Source organism: Stegodyphus dumicola, chromosome 4, assembly GCF_044657685.1.
Source record: "Stegodyphus dumicola isolate Sdum_Otavi_A_Nest chromosome 4, ASM4465768v1".
In the NCBI taxonomy this organism is placed as follows: domain Eukaryota; kingdom Metazoa; phylum Arthropoda; class Arachnida; order Araneae; family Eresidae; genus Stegodyphus; species Stegodyphus dumicola.
In genome coordinates, this window is record NC_140771.1 from 238,925,662 (window position 1) to 238,946,344 (window position 20,683).

General features: G+C 30.9%; 1 protein-coding gene and 1 long non-coding RNA gene across 7 annotated transcripts in view; one reads left to right on the forward strand and one right to left on the reverse strand.

Annotated features, from left to right (window-relative positions):
- LOC118193286 (serine/threonine-protein kinase mig-15-like) overlaps positions 1-12,643 on the forward strand; it is a 275,103-nt gene extending 262,460 nt beyond the window's left edge. For all 6 annotated transcript variants that reach the window (XM_085816123.1, XM_085816122.1, XM_085816119.1 and 3 more), the window contains 2 exons: positions 3,827-3,966; positions 9,958-12,643. In XM_085816123.1, the coding sequence (XP_085672249.1) occupies positions 3,827-3,966; positions 9,958-10,041 (224 nt within the window). In that variant the 3' untranslated portion in view covers positions 10,042-12,643. The remainder of the gene's footprint in view (positions 1-3,826; positions 3,967-9,957) is intronic.
- The window catches only part of LOC118193288 (uncharacterized), a 35,487-nt gene that overhangs the window by 10,704 nt on the left and 4,100 nt on the right, over positions 1-20,683 (reverse strand). The window contains exon 2 of the long non-coding RNA XR_004758901.2: positions 16,419-16,510. This is a non-coding gene — a long non-coding RNA (uncharacterized LOC118193288). The remainder of the gene's footprint in view (positions 1-16,418; positions 16,511-20,683) is intronic.

Sequence of the window (20,683 nt, forward strand, 5' to 3'; positions counted from 1 at the left end):
CGAATGGTGCAGCTCCACAACCGCATGCTTGGCCCAAATCCTCTTCACTGGCAACGTAATGTGGGGCCGGGCATTGTCATGCAACGTGACGTCCACGTTGAACAGCCTTATCAAAGAGGACTTTAAGAGTTGTTTTCAAAACTTATACAGCCGAGCACAGAAGTGTATTATGGCAGATGCGGATTACTTTGAAACATATTAAAAGGTTACGTTTTTCACATCATCTGTTCTGATGTTATTAGAGCAGTCCTGGAACTTAATAGCAACACCTTGTATAAAAGGATAGTATATATAGTACTATCCTCATGATAAAAAAATAGCAATGTTAATAAAGCCGTTTTCTTTTTTCTCATTTCCCCTCCTTTCTCACTTTGTTTTTCTTTGAAAGATGCAGTTCCCTGAAATATGCTTACAGATTTATAAATTTTTAATGTGTTACTTTAACATGTAGACTTCAAAATGTTCTATGCATGACTGCAACTTCTTCTATGATGTAGAATGTTGCTTTTGTTGTATAAAAGTGGTGTTTTGCATATATGAATTGAATTTTCAGTCTTGTGTCTTGACTTATTCCTAAGAATCAGAATTCCTTTTATTGCTTTTAAATATCCTTCTTAGATTTTAAGAAATAATAAATATGGCATCACCTAAAGTTATGCTCAAGCAATTTATGCTGAAAACAAAAATGAAGTGGTACATCAGTTCTGAGGAAAAGTAATTACTTATTTCAAAGCTGGTGAAGGTCAGATTTGGACATATATGATATTTGCATTGATATATATATATAGAAAGGCGTGATCCCGGCATTCATGTAATTGGAGAAAGCTCATATAACTGGAATATTTAAATAAATAAATAAATACCAAATTTAAATGAAAGATTTGTAGCATCACTATAGAGCTCATTATACTATTAGCATATATAGTATATTGTCACCAAACAGAGAGATTTAGCACCAATAATAGATATAAGTATGATGTCACAATAAAATAATCATAAGAACTTTGCCTTGCTTTTATGTAAATCTGATTAATTCTTGATATGTCAGCTTAATTTTTGTGAAGAAGTTTATCAATTTTGAGTTTGCTTCACAGTTGGGGAGGGGGAATGATTAACATTCAGGACCTGCTTAATATTTAACATCATGCAGTGGAATATTTTAAAGTTTTTTTTATGTGCTATAAGTTATATCTGTTTATTATCTGACTAAATAAAGAATAATCTGTTCTTTAAGCTTTTGCTGATTGATCCGTTCTTCAATCTTCTGCAAGTTTATCAACCTCTCCCCCAACTTTCATGTTTAGTGGGATTTCATAATTGAATAAGATGTTTTACTTTTATGTTTAAGGCCTACAAAATACATCGACTTTTATGTCTGAAATTCATTCCCCTTTAAAAAATCTTACATAACTTGGATTTTTGGTATTCAAGTTAGTAACAAATAAGAAGAATGTTTTTATAATTCTAGACTAGGAATTTTCCCCTATGATTTGGCTTTTCTAACCTGGATACCATTATTTATACGCTCAATTTTTCGGAAATTTCATGTATACAGCATTTCCCGAGCTTTCTGGATTGTTGAATTTTTACTGTATATACAGTGGCTTACATTTGTTTTTGGGCACTTGTAGTTTTGAATTTTATTTGGATAGATCTTGAACATAGACTTATAATACATTTTTTTTCCTCTTTTGCTTGTTGCCTTACAAGAAGCCTTGCTTGTTGTAAAATAAATATTATCATAATCCTTGTAATAAAATAAATTGTTTAAAAAGTGTTAATAAGAAACTTGCATAAGTATTCAGACAGTCCACATTTTTGCTAAAATGTTTTAGTAGACAGTGTTTCTCATTATAAATTTTTCATTTTGAATGAAAATCCACCTTAAGAATTATCATCTGCATTTGGAAATTTTTACCTGTTTAGCAAAATGCACACTCTTTTTTTTTGGGGGGGGAGGAATCACCCTTTATAAGTATCTGTTGACACTGCAGTTTTCTGGAGGCATAACCAATAATGCTGTTATTATGTTGTCAAAAACTTTATGGAAATCGAATGATTTCGAATGTGATTGCGTAGTTCGGATGTGTGAAGTGGGCTGATCCTATCAAGTAATAAGCTGCCACCTGCACCACATGACACAGCTGTGCAAAGGCACTGGCAACAGTCATTGCTGCAGGGTATTTAAGAGCGGAATCAAAGCTGTGGAAAACAAAAGTGCATGAATATAAAATAAGATTGGATGGCTTTCCAACAGACCCAAATTGCTGCAGTGTCATTGTCTGCCATCCAGTGGGGTACAGCCTCTTCCATACTAGCTGTGACACTTTCCATCATCTCACAGCCGCTTAACAGAAACAGGATTGCACTGATAGCAGCCTTTAAGATGTCTGTTGTTAACTCCACAACATCAACAGCATCGTCTGGAGTTATGTCATAGCTGAACATCATGGCTGCCAGACAAATGGCATTGTATAGTATTCAGTAATAAATCCTGCTTCAATCTTGGAACAGATGACTGTTGGGTCCACATGTGGAAGGCCCTTTTTTACAGTGGCGCACAGCCATCTAGTGTGATGATGTGGTTGTGGTATCTCTTATGACAGCAGGTATCCTTTGTCATCCTGCATATATCTTGAACAGGTCTATAATCTGTTGATGACTCCCTGTGGCCATTTGCATGCTTTGTGGCATGCCATACTGGAGCCATTTACCAACAGGATAATGCTAGACTCTGTATGGCTGACATATCTCTGGACTCTTCCTTGGCTAAGTAATTTTTTCAGTTTTGATTTTATGCAGTTTCAGTTCTTGCTTTTTATGATCTTAATAAGAATGCCTTGTTTATTTTTAAGGAAGGGAAAAGGGGCAGTAAAGAAAATTTGCCTTTTTAAGGAAAATTGTTTGAATAAATTTTAATGATCAGTCTAAAACAATCTTATTTTCAACATATTAATATTCTTTATAGTGACAAGTAATAAAAAATAAAAATCTGTTGGATCAAATTACATAATTAATCCATTTCTGAATCAAGGAGTTTTCTGCAAATTGATTGAATATGGTTAGGTTACTGTGTAAGAATTATAATTTTATGAATTTCTTTTTGTGTGGGACTAATACTTTAAATAAAATTTCACAAAGAGTTACAGTTCTTTTACGAAAAGCTGTGTATTTTTAAAGCTGTGTATGATGAACAGAATTATTTGGGCTAGTACATTTCAAGAGATTTCTCCAATTTTTCAGTGCAGTATTTGTTTGATAGCTTGTAATCAGATATATTTATCCTGTGTATGAACCACATTCTAAAGCAACAAAAAAACATTGCCCTATCAGAATTTTGGCTTTAAAAATTACCCTTGAACATCATTATTAATAGCATACTGCAAAATGTAGAGGTGCAATCATTGTGTAGCCACCTTTTCCTCGTTTGATAAGTGGTATGAATTTTTGTAACTTCTTGTTTTCATATATATTATTCTTTAATGAAAATCTTTGAATAATTTTATGATTTTATAATTTATTTGCATTTCTGTTAGCATCTGTCACTAAACACTAAAAATGAAATTTCCCTTCTATGTTACTTATCATTGAATTATCTTTGACAGGAATTTAAGAATAAAATATTCAGAATGAGAGTTTTTTCCCCTTTATACTTTTTAAAATATATGGTGTAGTTGTTCTAATAGTTTTTTAGTTTTTCTAGAAAACCAGACAAAATGGGTGATATGGTATTATAAAATAATATGAATGTGTAATGTGTTTTATGTATTTACACATTTATTTGATAGCACTACTAAACAAAGTATCTGTTAATATTTTATTTCAGCATACATTGGAACAGGCCAAATAATGGGATGGGGCAACAAAGCAATAGAAATACGTAATGTAGAAACTGGTCATTTAGATGGTGTTTTCATGCATAAGAAAGCCCAGAAATTAAAGTTTCTATGTGAGAGAAATGATAAGGTAAATATTTGTTTTTATGTATGTGTTTGCATACGATTTATCTATTCTTAGTAACTGTGGCTGCAGCTCTCAAATTTCTCCATGAATCTTACCAATCAGCTTGCTGAATATTTTTAAAGTTTATTCATGTTGTATCCAGCTGAAGAATCATGAAAGCCACTGGCGATTGTTGTTGGTGCTTTTGAAACAGAAACATCTCAAAGTGCATCTTTCCAGTGCAGGCAGGCCTGCGCCAAGAATAATAGGTGCAGGGTCGTGCGCAGAGTCATAAAGCTGTTTGGTAATCATTAAAACAAGCAGCCCGTCTCGCTGCCTGTCTAAACAGGAAAGTTCTTGTTTTATTTGAACATGTTTTTGTCTTACTCAAGATACTTTATTGATACTCAAGACATCAAAAAGGAACCTATAAACTTTTAACCCTTTTAAATAATTCTATAAACTCCTAAGAACTCTGATTCTAGTGTACTAATTGAACGTATGTACTTTATTAAGTCAAATTCCCGTGAACTATTCATAAACACTTAAGAACTCTTAAAAACTCTAAAATTCATCTCCGCAGCTATTACAGAACTTTCAAATTAGAATTAATTAATTATGTATATATAGCAAAATTTTTCTTATAACTTTAATGTATATATATTTTATCTATGTATAATGATTTAATGTATATATTCAAATGTCATATATTGTATAGATTATAAAATTTAAATGTACATGGTCCCACTGAGTGAGCAATAAAACTGAAAGTCTTTATGGTGGCACAGCTGCTCACCCAGTGGTCTCCCTCCCCCTGTCTTATTTGAATGCCCTTCTGGGGGTTGACTCAGGTAAAACCTGAGAAGCTACTGATTAAGATCTATACCTAGGAAGTCTCGGCCCCGGGTGTTTTAAATCAGTCTCCACAGGACTGGAGTCATCGCTGGCGATGGCTGTTTCAGGCTCGTCAGGGACCATATGGTTACTGTTTCGTCCATTCCATTGATTGTGGTGGAACTATATAGTCAGATACTGATTGTTGTCTGGGGTGAAACATCCCTGTTGGTGGAGGCGGCTAATTCAGTGAGCCTTTAAACTGCTCGAGTTCCCAGTGGGCGGCTGGAGCCTCAAAATTGCATATTCATATCCTTCCCTGGTTTCTCCCTGGGGGGCCGACGTCTGTATACCATGATAGTGTTAGTAGTGACGATGGTCTGTCTGACATTGCTTAAGTGACTTCATTCTGCTGTCCAGGGTTGGGACCCCTGTTGATGGCAGATGTTTTTACCATCCCTCCGGAATGGGGACATGGAATGTCAGTTGCTGAGTATTCTTGTTGACTCGTCTTAGCTCGTTGGCTAGGTTAGCGGCCTCTTGGATCGCCTGTAGGGGTTGGGGCATTTAACTGTGTTAAGAGCTTGCCAGTCCGAGTGTCCCTTCCTCCTAGCACAGTGTCTTATTTGATCGAAAGTTATAACCAGGGCAGGAGTTGGTCTCTGGTGTTTTCTTCTCTCTTATTTGAATGTGACAATACGTGACGCCAATGCGTATATAAGTGTAGATGCATTTGACAAATTGCTTAATCCTTATTTTGTATCTGCTGTTGCAATCGTAGTAATTTGTGCAACATTTATGTTTTTGTGATTGCTTGTTGTTATTCTATATTAAAAAAATGTAAGTGCAGTTGCATATTATATTAAACTTAGGTTAACTTTTTTAATCGGGAAAAGCAACGGTTTGAGCATAATTACTCGAAAACTGTTTACCTCCCATACTCGAACCATTGTCTTATTCTTGGCCACGTAAATTGCTAATATCTAAACCATTTTCCTCTAAAACCTTTAATAAGAATGTTGTTCGTCCTTCACCGATCCTATCTGTTGTAACATGAAATCCTTTCTTCAATACTCATGTCTATATTTTCTATATTAAGATACCTCATGGGTACAATCAAGTAAAATAAAAAATACCTTGCCTGTTTGACCGTATTTAAAATAATTTGCTTTATATTATCTCCTGATAAGCTAATTGTTTCATTTTTGAATTTTATCTCCAAGGTAATGAGGCATATTTTTTTGAGTTTGACTTTTATTAATATATACAGACATTATAAGGTCATATTTTGTGATCATTTCTATATACTTTAAAAATTATTATTTGTTACTGGAACGAAGGAAGGCTAAGTTTTGTTTACCTAAAAGCTGAATGGTATAGATAATTCTTTCAATAACATCGTGCCAATACTTAGTCTATTTTTTTAATAAATTTTGAAATTCCAAATCAACGGGTTTATTCTTTCTTAATCGTTCTAAGAAATCGGACCAAAGATGCAGATTCTAGAAATGCGTTTTATTTTTTCATGAAGTTTTTAAGTGTTCGTTTAAATGGATCCAGTCATTAAATTCAGAACTATTCAATTTTACGTTGCTGAAACTGTTAAAATTTTTGCAACAAAAACAATAAACAGAATTTTTATCAGCATGAATTAGCAACCAATCCCTTTTAACTCTTTCGTTGTTTAGCAAGATTCAACAAAAATATATCTAAAAACATTTACTTTTGGGAAACAAACTGGAAACCAGGTTTTCATAATATCCAGGACCATTTTCTATTTCTTGAACTTGGGATTTCAATAATGGACTTGGGCATAATCCAGAATCATCAGGCACAGGCAAATGCATGTGTCTATTGCAAAAATTGTAGATTTTACTTGTATTTCTTCTGTTTTTTTTTTTTTTTTTCGAACGGCTGCATTGAAGTTAAAGGTAATTCCCGGGTGAAAACACTATCTAATTCTTTCTAATTATTAGGTTCTTCTGGTAATTTCAATGATAGCTGACACGTTGATAGACAACTAGTGAGTGCTAGTAGCGTCAGCTTGGGTATTCTCTGGGTTTTGCAAAAACTGAGTAATTTGGAGTTCTGGTTTATTAAGTCTTCCTCTCGCTTTCTTTTTCTTCATTAAATTCTAATAAACAGACAGTTTTTTATGTTTTTCTTCCGACATCTTGGGGAAAATGAAAACAGAAAAAGTGGAAGTAAAAATAAAAGTAGAAAATAACTATTATAAGAACTATTGCATAAAACACTTCTTCAAAACAGTCACTGTTTGAAATATTTTACCTTCTGAAAAACTGAGTATATCTTAAACCATTGCTTGGAAAATATATGAACTATTAGATCAATACCAAATAATTCAAGGAGGTGGTGGTAATCTTTTGTTTATTAAAGTAAATAAATAAAATTTGAATGTTTTGAACGTCTGTTTAAAACGTAATGAAATAACGAAACAAATTTGCTTTGGTTATCTGTACCGCTAAAAATTGGAAATTGGCGAATTTTTGATTTTAGGATACCTTGTATATTTTTACTTCACTTTAAATCTCAAATAGGTGTATTTTAAATTTAGTGGTACTCCATAAATATGTCAATCTTTTCTTCTCGAAAGATAATAATTTAGTTTAATAAACAAATGGCTCATGAGAAAAAAAAAATCAAGTAATTATGCTCAAATCGTTGCTCAAATTAATGAACGGAGGTTTCACTATATTAAAATTTTTGTAACCAGCAGCCAAGCGGGAGAGTCACTGAATCGCTGATAGTTCGCTTTGGGTTCAGATCCTGACTGCATGGGGGTTCATGGTTTTTCCAATGTATAATGAGGTTATGAATCAGTTTCCCATTAAATATGTTCTCCACAATTGCTTTGCCTTAATTAGTTAACCTTTTGATGAAAAAGGCATGAATTTTATTTAAATTTATAATTTTTTAAGTATGCAGAATTTGTTATCTTCGTCCTCCATTTTCTCCCTGTTCTGTTGTTCACTCTCCTTCAAAAAGATATAGTGAAATTAAGTTTTCATCTGTTTGATATTGTGTTTATCTTTTTTATTTTGTATCTAATGATTTCCATTTTTGGTTGGGCGGATGTTCTCAAACATATGCATACACAAAAACACAAGGATAACGTGAGTTGTTTTTAAAAAAATGAAAAATTAAATTTTTCTTCGAAAACAAAGAATCAAAAAGTTATTAATGCAGAATGTCTGTTCTCTGCCTTTTTACTGGAGCACAACCTCTCACTGAATGCATCGGATCATGCTGAAGCTTTATTTAGAAAAATGTTTCCCGATGGTGAAATCGCTAAGAAATACTCAAGGTGCAAGAATCAAAACAGGTGCAATTTTTAAAGAAATGGGTTTGAAAAATAAATCTTCAGTTATTGAATGCATTAAAACAGCTCCGTTCTGCCTTTCTACGGATGGAAGCAATAATACCAATTCAAAACTGTATCTATTTGTTGTTTCTTTTTTTGACCCAGAGTCTTCAGAAACTGAGTGCAATTTACTTTCTGTTCCCACTTTAGAAGGACATTTGACAGGCTTTAATATAGCGCAGCTAATTATTAAAACTTTAAAAGAAAATGCAGGCTCTATGGATAATTGCTTAGCGCCTGGTGCCGATAATGCACCAGTATTGGTAGGCTTGAAAGACTGGTGTTGCAGGCATCTTAAGAAAGGAAAATTCAAATTTTCAGATTATGAGGTGCACCTGTCACCTCTTAAATTTAGCAGCTGAAAAAGGGGCAGCTTCTTTACTAATAAATGTGGATGAACACATTGTTGATATTTATTATTATCTTGAAAGGAGTTCTAAAAGGAAGGAAAAATTGAAACAGTTCCAACAGCTTGCACAACAGCAGTTTACAATTAGAAAACTTGGATGAAGTTATAAAATCAGATAGGATTGACACCCAGTGGAGTTTAATTGGAAAACTGAAAGGTGCTGATGGAATTTTAAAATATAGTGAACTGTCTAGAATTGTGTTGGCCATCTTGACAGTTCCCCATAGTTATGCAGAGTTTGAGAGGATTCTCAGTGTTGTTGCAAAAACGAGGACTAAATTTAGATCTAATATTAGTGATGACACATTAGAAAAACTTTTATTAGCGAAAGCAGGCCTACGTGACAATTGCTGTGAACAAAATTATGAAGTTTCTTTTTTAAAGAAAGCAAAATCTGCCACTTTTTATAACATTTGTACGAAAACTGATTAAAGTGTCTTTTTTTTTTTTTAAACAATGCAAGTAATAAAAATGTTTTTTATGTGTAAGGTATTTTTGTGTTGCTTGCATTTAAGAATTAGTTACTATTTAAAGTTAATTCATTATTAAAAACTATATTTTTATCATTTAAAAAGTCTTTTTAACACTGTAAAAAATCTCTGGATGTCTTAAAGACAAACATAATGAACTCTTCTTGTTATCCAATAAAGAAAATGTTTAGTTTCATAATGTGTGTCATTTTTTATAAATAAGCAGCATTTTGGTGCATGTAAAAATGAAATATTTTCCTTATTTTTAATCTGTCATTTTTATATCTGGTGTACAATGCACACCTATAAATTTCAGTCCTATTTTTTTTATTAAAAGTGCACATTATATGCCAGAATATATGTCATGCAGGTATAGTGAAATTAAAATAAGTTTTAATCCATTTGATATTTTGTTTTTTAATTTAATGATTTCCGTTTTTGCTTATGTCCATTTATGTGTGGTTATGATTCTGAGCTATGAACTTGGGCTCAAAGTACTGTTGTAAACTTTAAATAAGCGATCATCTTTGTTTTAGGCATGAATTGATCCATTTTACTTTAATTCCTGTGAGGAAAATTATTTGCTTTATAATCATTTTGGTTGACAAACAGCATTCAGCCCTTAAAAATTGTCTCCACAAAAGCACCCTTTTCATAGGCAGATAGCACTTGAGTTCCTTTGCCTTAATTGATTAACCTCTTCATATTAACATAGGAAGTAATTTGATTTATATATATATTTATTTAATTATGCATAATTTGTAACAAATGTACTAAAATTCATGTTGGGTTAATTGTTGATGTCAATCCCCAGCAAACTGGAAGTTGACTTTGTATATTTTCTGTTTCACAGTTAATTTAGTGACTTAGCCATTGTGTTAATACATCAAAAAAGTTAAATAGAATTTTTGTACTTGCAGGTATTTTTTTCATCAGCCAAGGGAGGTTCTTCGTGCCAGATATACTTTATGACTCTCAATAAGCCAGGAATGGCTAATTGGTAGCAGATGAAAAAACAAAAAGTGCTCCTGCCATTCGAAGAGATGGTGCTCTTATATAATATATGTAGGGAAAATATTTTTCCCTGTTTTGCCTTGCAGTCAGTCATAACATATTTTTCTGTTTTGTAGAAAATTTTTGTTCTCTTCACAGTTTGTGCTTCGGGTTTTTTTATTAATCTTTTTTAATTGCTCAATGATGTTTCAACATTATTAGTTCTACTCTTTTATACCAGCTGCTGTTTCGAGAAAGCAAGGTAATACAGAAATTGTATATAGCTTTATTTGTTTTTGGAAAGAAAGGAAAAGAGCTAATTTTTCTAATAAATTGTAAAATAGTAATTTTATTAAAACATCGCTAATAATGAAGTCTAACAAAGTTTAGTTTTTTTATGTTTGTTATGTTAAGATTGTATCATTTAAGAGTGCTTCATAGCAGCTGGTACACAAGATACAGAATTACAGAATTAGTGTTTATTTACATTGTACATAGATCATCTATCTCATTTATCATGGCAAATTTTTTAAATCATTTTGCCGCCTTCATCTAATTATGTGAATTGGCTTCAACTAATTTTCAAATCACCGTTTAATAATGCTTATTTGTGTTTTTTACATGAACTATATTCTGTAATAATAACTTTATAAGGTTGTTTACGTGAAGTGTTTAGATAGCATTATATTCTTTTTTTAATAACACAGTAATAAGTTTTTGTGAAAATATGTTAGGATAAAATACATTGAAAAGTAATTAAAATTATTTTATTTGAAATAATTGTGTTGAACACAAAATTCTTTTGCTGTTAAATTTATATGCCATTTTTATAAGTAATCAGTTATGATTATCACTTTAAAGGAAACGTTAAAATTGAAGGATATGAATAGTGTCGTGCTTTATCACATATGAAAGAAATCAATTACAGAATATTTAAATTATTTGTATATAAATGACATAAATCTTTAAGAAATATTATTGTAGACTTGTGTCTGAAAAAATATGGTTTACGTTTTGTAAAGCAAATAATGTGAATGTGAATAAGGAAAATTTAAATAGTTTTTCATTTCCTTTTTTAAATTGCTTAAATGATAAGATAATTTGTTAGCCATGATTTTGTTTGCATTTTAAAATTATTCGTCCACACAGTTCATTTGCTATTTTTCATACCTATTTTCTACGTATGTTAAAATATCTCGTCTCGTATGTTATATTTCAGTCTAGCCATGCCATCTGTGTTGAGGAGTTTTGTTTTGCAAAAATGCTGATATAATAGAATTTTGGCATTATATATTTTGTGATAATGCTATTTATTAAAGAAAAGTTTTTCTAATCTGTCTTCAAAGGTGTAAAAAAAAAAAATAAGTTGATGTAACTTCTTGAATGTTAATATATTCAACCTGATATTCCTTGCCACATGACTACAGATTTAATTTTTTGTAATTGTTTGTAAAATGACTGCAAAGAAAAAAAGCCTGAGATGGCTTCAAAGAAAGCTAAAAGATATTGTTGAACAGTTTTTGTACATATTTGTGTACATATATAAATAAGTGAAGAAGAATTAGTACATTTACTATGTGCACTTTTTTTAAAACACAGGCAACATAGGAAGTTAATTGCTGTTTCTTCCATCTAATATTTATATGAAATTTTTAGGAGTAAGATGTTTTATATCAGATAAAGTATTTCTATTCTTCATTGTTTGATTTATCTTTCTTGAATAATTTGCCCTAAAATTTTTATTACAGTCGAGCATTTTTGTGTTTAAAAATATTGTAAGTAAATCATACCATGGCCATAAGTGTTTATTAAAGCCACTTTATAGTTTCCTGTCCAATTTGCTCAAATAATGAATATTATGTATTAAGCATCCGTGCTTACTATACAAATAATACCAAGATGTCACAATTTATATTAGAATAAAAAATGAGTGAAATTGTGTTTTTACATTATGTTTCATTGAAATTTGTGTAGTATCAATTAATATCATTATTTTATTTGAAATTTATTAATATTTACATTATCATTTTAATTCCAAATTAAAATAAATGCAAATATAAAACTGTGAAAACAAGCAATTCTTGTTATAAGCTATCTTTGTTACAATGCCCTTTTGCTAATCTTGTTATTTTCTAATTATTAAAAGTTTACTAGATGGTTATTATATATGTTTTTAGCACTAAATGTTTTTGAGCACTTCACTTGTTAAGTGTATACTTTTTTTCTTTTGAAGTTTTTAATTCTGTTAGGGTTTTATTAAAATTGCTGAATTTGCCTCCTTAAAACTGATTTGCTTAGAAGAGTGATATAATTGTGGCATATTGTATATATTGGAAATAAATATCTAACAAGATTAAGCTTCTATTGAAAATATATGTTTTTGTCTTTGTTTTATATTTTAATTTATGAAAATTTGTTTGACTTTAGTACTATTTAAAAAAAAAAAAAGGTCCTGTTTAACTTTTCCCATTCTTGAATATATTTGCCTTCTGAATAAAAAAGTGCAGGCGAGTATGACAAATTTTTATAAGTATCACCTGAGGAAAATGTGAAATTTGTAAAGTGTTACTAGACAAGAAAATATATGACCAATAAAGATGTCAATTTGATTCATTATGTGTTGTTCATTTATTTTTTTAAGTAAATTTTTGTTAAGTCATATGTAAGAGTTAAAATTCATTCAAGTAATGCAGTTTTCTTTTAAAAAAATAAACATATTAGGACAGTTTTTAATGCAGGATATTTAGTAACAAATATCCACCCCCACGTTCATCACATTAACATGTGCAAATATTGCATTCATAATGGAAAGGGAGCGCTGTAAACAATCTGTTGAAATTCTGAAATCACTGAAAAAGTTTTTCTAGGTGAGGCTGGGTGTTCGAATGAGCCAGGTAGAAGTTAAAATGTAAATCATAATGAATAATACAGAGCAAAATTCAGTTCTATATTACAGTACATAGTACGTAATCCAGACTTCGAGGATTCCAGATTATAGATCACCAATTTAAATCTGGTAAGATGACATTCAGAAATTATAAAATTTAAAATATGAAACTGTAATTTATGAAACAAAGAGCAATTGTGATCTAAAGGACCGTCCACACGAGTCGCTCGGAATGTAGTTAACGAAAGCGCATTTGCGTTACCAGCGAAACAGCGTCCAAACGTTTTCTGCTTTACTTTTATAAGGTTTTGATTTGGTTTATTGAGATAATGGCAAAGCACACTAGGGCTATCTGTCTAAGGGGAGGGATGCCTTTGTGGAGGACTTTCTAAGGGAAACTGGCTCGTATACACGTTACACATGGGCAAAACCACGAAAACGCCCATGCAGCCAGCCCGTTCGCGGAATTTGAACCTCGGACCGAACTACCAGTATTCAGCGACTTTACCGCTCGGCCACTGGTGGGCCCTTTTATAAGGAGTACTAAATCTTCGCAAATACAAGTGCACAGAAAAAAAAAAAAAAACAAAGAACGTGGAAAAAGCAAAAATTCGTAATTCTTATAAAAATAGTTTATTTAAATTTTAAAATGCCAAAACATGAATTTTTGCATCATTTAAAAGGTTTTTGTAATTGGAAGTCTATCTACTTACAACGTTTCAAAAATAAAGGCCGGGTAAAGACTTTTCTTGTATAAATGTAAAATTCTAATGACAGTAATGAAATTTTAATAGGTTCAAGAAGAGGTGGACGAGGAAATTATTTTCATATTAGTTCGAGATAAGTTTGGAGTCGCATACGAATCGAGAAAATTCACGATTGCAAATGCGGTATTAAATATCTTTTTTTGCCATTACATTTTATTTTTGCGACTTGTTTTCTAAATGCATCCATTAACAAAATGAGTGCTACTCTGTTTGAAGCATAATATCCATCCGGAAATAAATTTCGGATCCTTTTCGAATCGTTAAAAGCTTGTGCAGTGACGTATTGTGCTTAATTGCTTTGAAACTTGATGAATAATGCATTCAATACATATAACAAAGAACTAGTTCTTTTTTTATTTTAGTATCTGTATATATATACATATATATAAAGATAAAGCAAGCCTTTCGTTCTCCTAAATAAGTATAAAATAAAAGTAAAAGTACTTAAAATTTAGATAAATCGTCTGACTAATAAAGTAAAAAAAAAAAAAAAAGTCGTCTGATAAAGTCAAAGCTTTTATCGAATGGGAAATTTTTTAATAGTTTCTTGTAAATTAATGGCACAAAACAGTTTAAGATTTCTAAAAAAAATCATGAAACGGGAAGTAGTATTTTTTCTTAAATGCATGATTAGATTTCTTTGTAAAGGACGTAAACCAGTGGTGCATAAGTCTTAACATGCAAAATGCCTTATTATAGTTCAGTTTTTAATCATAAGCTGGAGTAATTTTTTCCTCATTTTAAACAGTTTTTGTTTATTTGAAATCGACTCCCAAGAAATTAAAGACTCAAAGAAATATTAATTACTTTAAAATAAGTCAGGATAACTACTGGGCTTGAAAAATTTAATACAAAACTGATTTGTCAGACTTTTATTTTTATTTATTTATTTATTTATTTATTTTTAACTTTCTAAGTTCAATCTTAAAACTGTGTCGCGATTCTTATTTAACAAAAACTTCTTCCAAGAGATTTGTTTAATTTTATCATCGGAAAAACTTATTGAGAAATGTAAGTGCTCGACTAAACACGATCTGTAACTTCCTTCAGTTCTGCAAAGAAACTTTTTGAAGACGCTTAAGAAATTTATTTAATTTCTTTTCTTGAATTTTTCATTTTTAAAAGCAAGTTTTTACTTGAATTTTTCAAACGTTACCTAGTAATTTGGAAAGGACGTATATTATTGCTACGAATTTTGTACTTTAACATCTAATTTTTGTAGAATTATAAGTAAAACTATTGTATTTTTCTGTGCAATGTAGCGCGAGACAAATTTTAAGAGAAAGCTATGCCGGGAAAGTAAGAACACAGACTAATTTTCAATCTAAAATTTCTAGTTTTCAGAAACTTCTCTGTCACTTTATTCATTATTGGTAGCGGTATTTTCTGGATTTAGAACCATACTACAGATTTTGCCATTCATTAATTGATTGATGATTGAAAAGCATTGTCATCACAATGAAAATCTTCTTTTAGATCATCTTCATTTATTACCGCTTCTCCATGTTTCTTTACAAAATCCGTTAATTGGAAACTTTCACCTTTGTTTTGCGATATTTGAAAACCTTTAAAATTAGCGGCTATGATCATCAAATTCAGCTATCCTTCACTATACATATTTGGCTATGCATCATAAGCTTCGCGACTAACGACAAGTTATTCCGTTAAATTTTATCTTGCTTTTAATAGTGCACTGAGACAATTAAGCCTGAATTGTATAATCAAATTACTGTGTCGAGAATACCGAGTAACTTGTCAATCGAATTATTTTTGTTTTCAATAACCTCTCTGTCACTTTATTCACTATCGGAAAGTTTGCATGTTTAAATGCTTTACTGGGTTTATGCGTATGCGTAAACGCTTTACACGCATGCGTAAGTTTGTGGCTTTGAGGTCCAGATTATAGATCATTCCAAATAATGGATGTCCGGATTACGGAATTTGTACTGTATTATATATATATTTAATTTTTATAGAACGTAATGCCATTTTATAAAGTTATAACTTGCCTTTTGCAGATATTTAAACAGTATATTTTTATTGAGGGGTGGAGGGGTACTGTTCTGTAATGAACATATGGCACTTAAAACAGCTGTTTAATAATTAAATTCATGATGGCTATGTTTATAAAAAATAACTGTATAATATAAATCAGTTAGAAAAAGTGCATACCGGTGACCCAAAGGACAAGACCACAGGTCTGGTAATCTGACCTGGGTTCTTATTCCTATGAACAGACTGGCTGCATGGATATTTATAGAATAATGTGGGACAACCAGTGGCTGAGCAGTAAAGATGCTGAACACTGGTAGTTCCAACCTGGGTTATATTCCAGGCGAATGAGCTGGCTGCATGGGCGCTTCTTGGTTTTCCCCACGTGCAATGTGTATACGAGCTAGCTTGAAGACATCCCTTCCCTTAGGCAAAACAGCCCTCACATGTTTTGTCATAATCAATTACACAATAAACAAACAGCAGAAAAATAAAATAAAGATTTGGGGTTATATAGGCTTCTAACGTCAAAAACTGACAATATTGAGTTTTTATTTTTTAACACTTATGCACCTAATGCAAACTTGATATAATGTAAGCAACTTTGTAAAAATATTTTATCAAATGCTTTAAGCCCTTTTCATTTGATAGTCAAATCAAACTGTAAATAAATTTACAAAACTTTGACAGCATAAACCAATACTACAAAACACGTTTGGAGTTATAAAAAATAATTACTAACTTTTAAAATGATCTTGATCAAGCATCTGCTGCTGTAATGGAAATCTCAATGCCTCTATGGTACTTGAATTTATGTTTTGGTATCTGGTGATTCTGCAAATTTCAAAGAACTAAATTTTAAATAAAATTTGAATAAGAAAATAAAAAAAAAAAATTCTCATTAATTCAGGTGATAAAAACAAATTGATGTAATAATATACATGCCCCTTTTGATTACCTTCCTGATATATTTTAACAAAAATCATTGCATATCTCGGAAGGATCCATGAGATCCTTTTCATGAACAACTTTCAATTGTAAAAAGAAATTTCTTACTCAAACATACCATTATTTAGTGTGCCACTTTCAATCCAAATAAGAATTTGAAAAATCTGTTTTTTTATAAAAGTAGCACTCCAGTGCAACTTCTGATAGGGTATTCTTCCCAGCTTAAGCAGCAGCGGCAGTAGATTCTGATTAAATTAGACTTTAGGATTTATTTATGGCAATGTACACTAGGATTATCAACCTCACAGGAAGAATGCCTGTGTGAAAGACTAAGAGAAAACCAGTAATATATTCTTTTAAATTGTCTTATCTTCTTCAAAAGACTTCAAGAAATGAAATACCACAATAAATGTAATATAGCAAAGGACACCTTGAATGAAGATTTGCTTTTATTTGCATATTATGATATCACATGTGCCAAAGTGAACACAAATGTCTTTTATTCTGTTGTCTTGCACAAAGACAACTTATGTTTCTCATTTTTTAAGATAGGAAATGGGAGTGGCACACTCCAGTTGTATTTTGGTGGTGTAATTAGTGGTACAAAATATTCATATAAACTTTATATTTGATTTACATCAAAATAGATAGAAACTGTTTCCTGTTGCTTATTATCAGTCCAGCTCAGATTATATATGATAATTTTAAGAAACAATGGTATGTGTTTAAGGTAACTTAAAAAATACTAAATATTTCCTCTTAACAATTTGAAATTTCCGATGCTGTCTTTGTGCAACAGTGAGCACAAATACATGTGTATGCACAATTTGAACTGATGTATTATTGCAAAACATAAAAATAAAATTGTATAAGATTCACTGCAGAATTTTGTATGCAATTTTATTTAGATTTCTGTATTTGCTGAGGTCAGATATTCAAATCAGATTTTGACCCACTTATCTTAAGCTTATTTTCTTGAAATTTAGCACATATACATATTTGCAATGACAATGGAATATTTCATAGATTTTTTTTAAATTACTCTTTTTAAATTTATGTATGTTTTGTTTGTATTCTTACATAAAATTCGTCATTGTGGAAGTTCATTTTTTGTCACCATTAGTTGGACTGGAAAATGATTTTCCAAGTGGAGTTTCTGACATCTCTTAAACTTACCAGTTTTTGCCAATTTATTTGAGTTGGTCAATGAGCTGCTATCAGTGATTGCAAACTATAATGCAAAAATTTTTCATATTACATGGTTTTAATTAAATTAATTAAAAAAATGAAATTTGTTCAACGATATTCTTGATGACCACCAGTGGAAAAATTAAAAACTGGTGGTTCTGTTTGAATTTGAATCTTGGCAAATGAGCTGGCTGCATAGGCATTTTGTTGTATTTCTCATGTGCAACTGAAATATGAACCAATTTCTCATAGAAAGGCCTCCAGGAAGGTATCCTTCTTTTTAGACATATACTACAGCAGATACCACTTGATGTGATCCCAGTTAATTGATTGAATTCATATCAATCTGCTGAAGTCCTGTCCATTTGTATATGAAAACATGGAAAATACATTGCATAATGTGATCAACAATGTGATTAATATGATTAAACTATTATAGAATAAATGTTTTACATTAAAGTTAAATTGCCAGCTTAAGGTCAAAACAGATTTAAAAGTGCTAAGTAACAGAGAAATGAAGCCAAATAAATCTGAAATCATCAAAAAACTTTATTTCGATTTCAGTTAACTATTTAAAAACTAGACAAAAAGCAACCTTAGTTTGGTTTGACGTCAATTTTGAATTACTCTATCGATTCTGAGGACGATCAGATGCAAGCATTTTTTTCAAGAGCAAAGAAAGATCCTGCAGAAAATTTTCTTTAACCTTAAATATATATATATATATATATAATGTTGTATGATCTTAAATTCATTTAGTGCGAAAACAAGTTACTACTACTTGTGCAATTGCTGCAAAGTTAGTTAATAATAATTTATTTCCTAAACAATATTGATTAATTGATTATATTATCTCCTAAGTTTAATTAAAGTAGAATTATTTTAAAAGAGTGAATCCATACTGGTAAGTTATATTTTGAAAGATGTTTTGAAGTAACTTGAAAGTAAAATGTTAATAATGTTTTAACTGGGACTGGAATTAAATCATCATGAAGAACAAAATTTCAATTGTAAAAGGAAAAATCAAATTAAAAACATGTAATCGTTGTCATTGATTGGAAATTAGTTGACTTTTCAAGGGGAACTAACCAACTCCCGTTCAATGAACAATAATTAATAAAAATACGTAAATACGAAGGTGTTTCGTCTTTACTCGAGTTATAAGGTAAAGCCAAACCGGCAATTCTAGTCAAGCCAAATATTTCCGCGAATAGAAGGGATTACGAACCAATGCTGATATTCAAAGAACTTTCTTATGAAGCATTTTAGCCAATTCAATTTGGAGTAAAAAGCAATGTCTGTAGAGAAATCCGAAAAAACTCGAGTAAACGTCCCCGACACCCTCATGTTTATGCATTTGAGTTCTATATTATTTGTAAAAATTAAACATTGGAAATTGTCATTATGAAATAGAATTCAAAGTAAAGTTGAAATAAACATAGAAGATTATGAAATAAGATAAATAATGCAAACTTTGTAAAAACAAATAAAAAATAATATAAAAAATATAATAAGAACAGTGAATGTACATGAAGACATAAATGCCAGAAAAGGTATTAAGTAAGTATTCTTTCTAGTGGGGAGTTGGCAAAGTGTTCTCTTCGTGTCTGACTCATCAGTGTAGGGTGTCCGAAAATTCTTAGTGGCAGTGGGGGCTTTGAATAATATCAGTCGGTAAGACTTGGGTGAAGTAATTTATGGTAGTGGGTGGGACTCGGAATTCTTGAGGGATGTATTATGTGGAGTTCTTATTTGAGTGAAACTGTCTGTTAAGATTTTTTTGAAAATACTAGTGAATGGAAATTAATTAATTTCTGGCTAATTGTCGTGTCGCAATGATTAAGAATTTAAGAAAGGAAAAAAGAAATTTTCACCGTCCAAGAGCTATTAGACAGACTAAAGTCATGAAATAGGCCCATTTTTTTAGTAACAGCATAGGTCTGAAGACAATTAGCTTTTTACAATATATACAACTGAGTAATTACACTATATACAAATCCTTCAACTGATAGTCATCCAACTTATACTGCCTTCTCAGGTTTAGGAACAAATTATCATATCCCTATCAGTTAAATGATTTAGAGTGTGTATTTAACGCCTGCTCTTTTAAGGCAATGGTTAATAAATTGAATGGGTATTAGATTATTTTTGAGAATTTTAATAAGGAGCAAAATTTCATGTTGTAAATCTATTGTATCTGTGCATATAATTTTAATTCGTTGTATTTGATTAATTATTGTATTGTTAATTACTTTTTTGGATATGTTGAAGTTCCAATTTATTAATTTGTTAGTATTGAAATTGAAGTTTCTTGTTTTATCAAAAAGTAAAATTTTTTTGTAGTAGAAAGTCTATGCTATTTTGTGAATAGTTAGTTTTATTAAGTGTAAGACAATTTGGATAAATCTCAGAGTGTTCAATTTTACCAAAATTATTAATTGTAATAAGGTCATCAATATATCTGTAGGTGTGTTTGTAGTAATTTAACTCTTGTGGTTGTAGATTTTTTTGGAAGTTAAATTCTTTGATAAATAAAAAGATATTACAGATCGAGGAGCTGAAATGTAAGCCCATTGGCAATCCTCTGACTTGTTTAAAAAGTTGATTTTGAAACTTGATATAGTTATGAAAAAGTGTGCATTTTAGGTAGGTTTTCCATTTGTCAAAAGTAATAATTTTGAGCATATCAGGGAAGAGTTTAGGCAGATCAAGTAGACTGGTATAGATTTCTTCTAGAGGAAGTGAGGTATATAAGTTTTCAAAGTCATAGCAGTTAATGTTTTGGATGTTAATTATTTGAATGGTATTAATGACAGGAGTGTTATTATGGATGATCCAGCAATAGTTATGATTAGTGTTACAATCATTGAA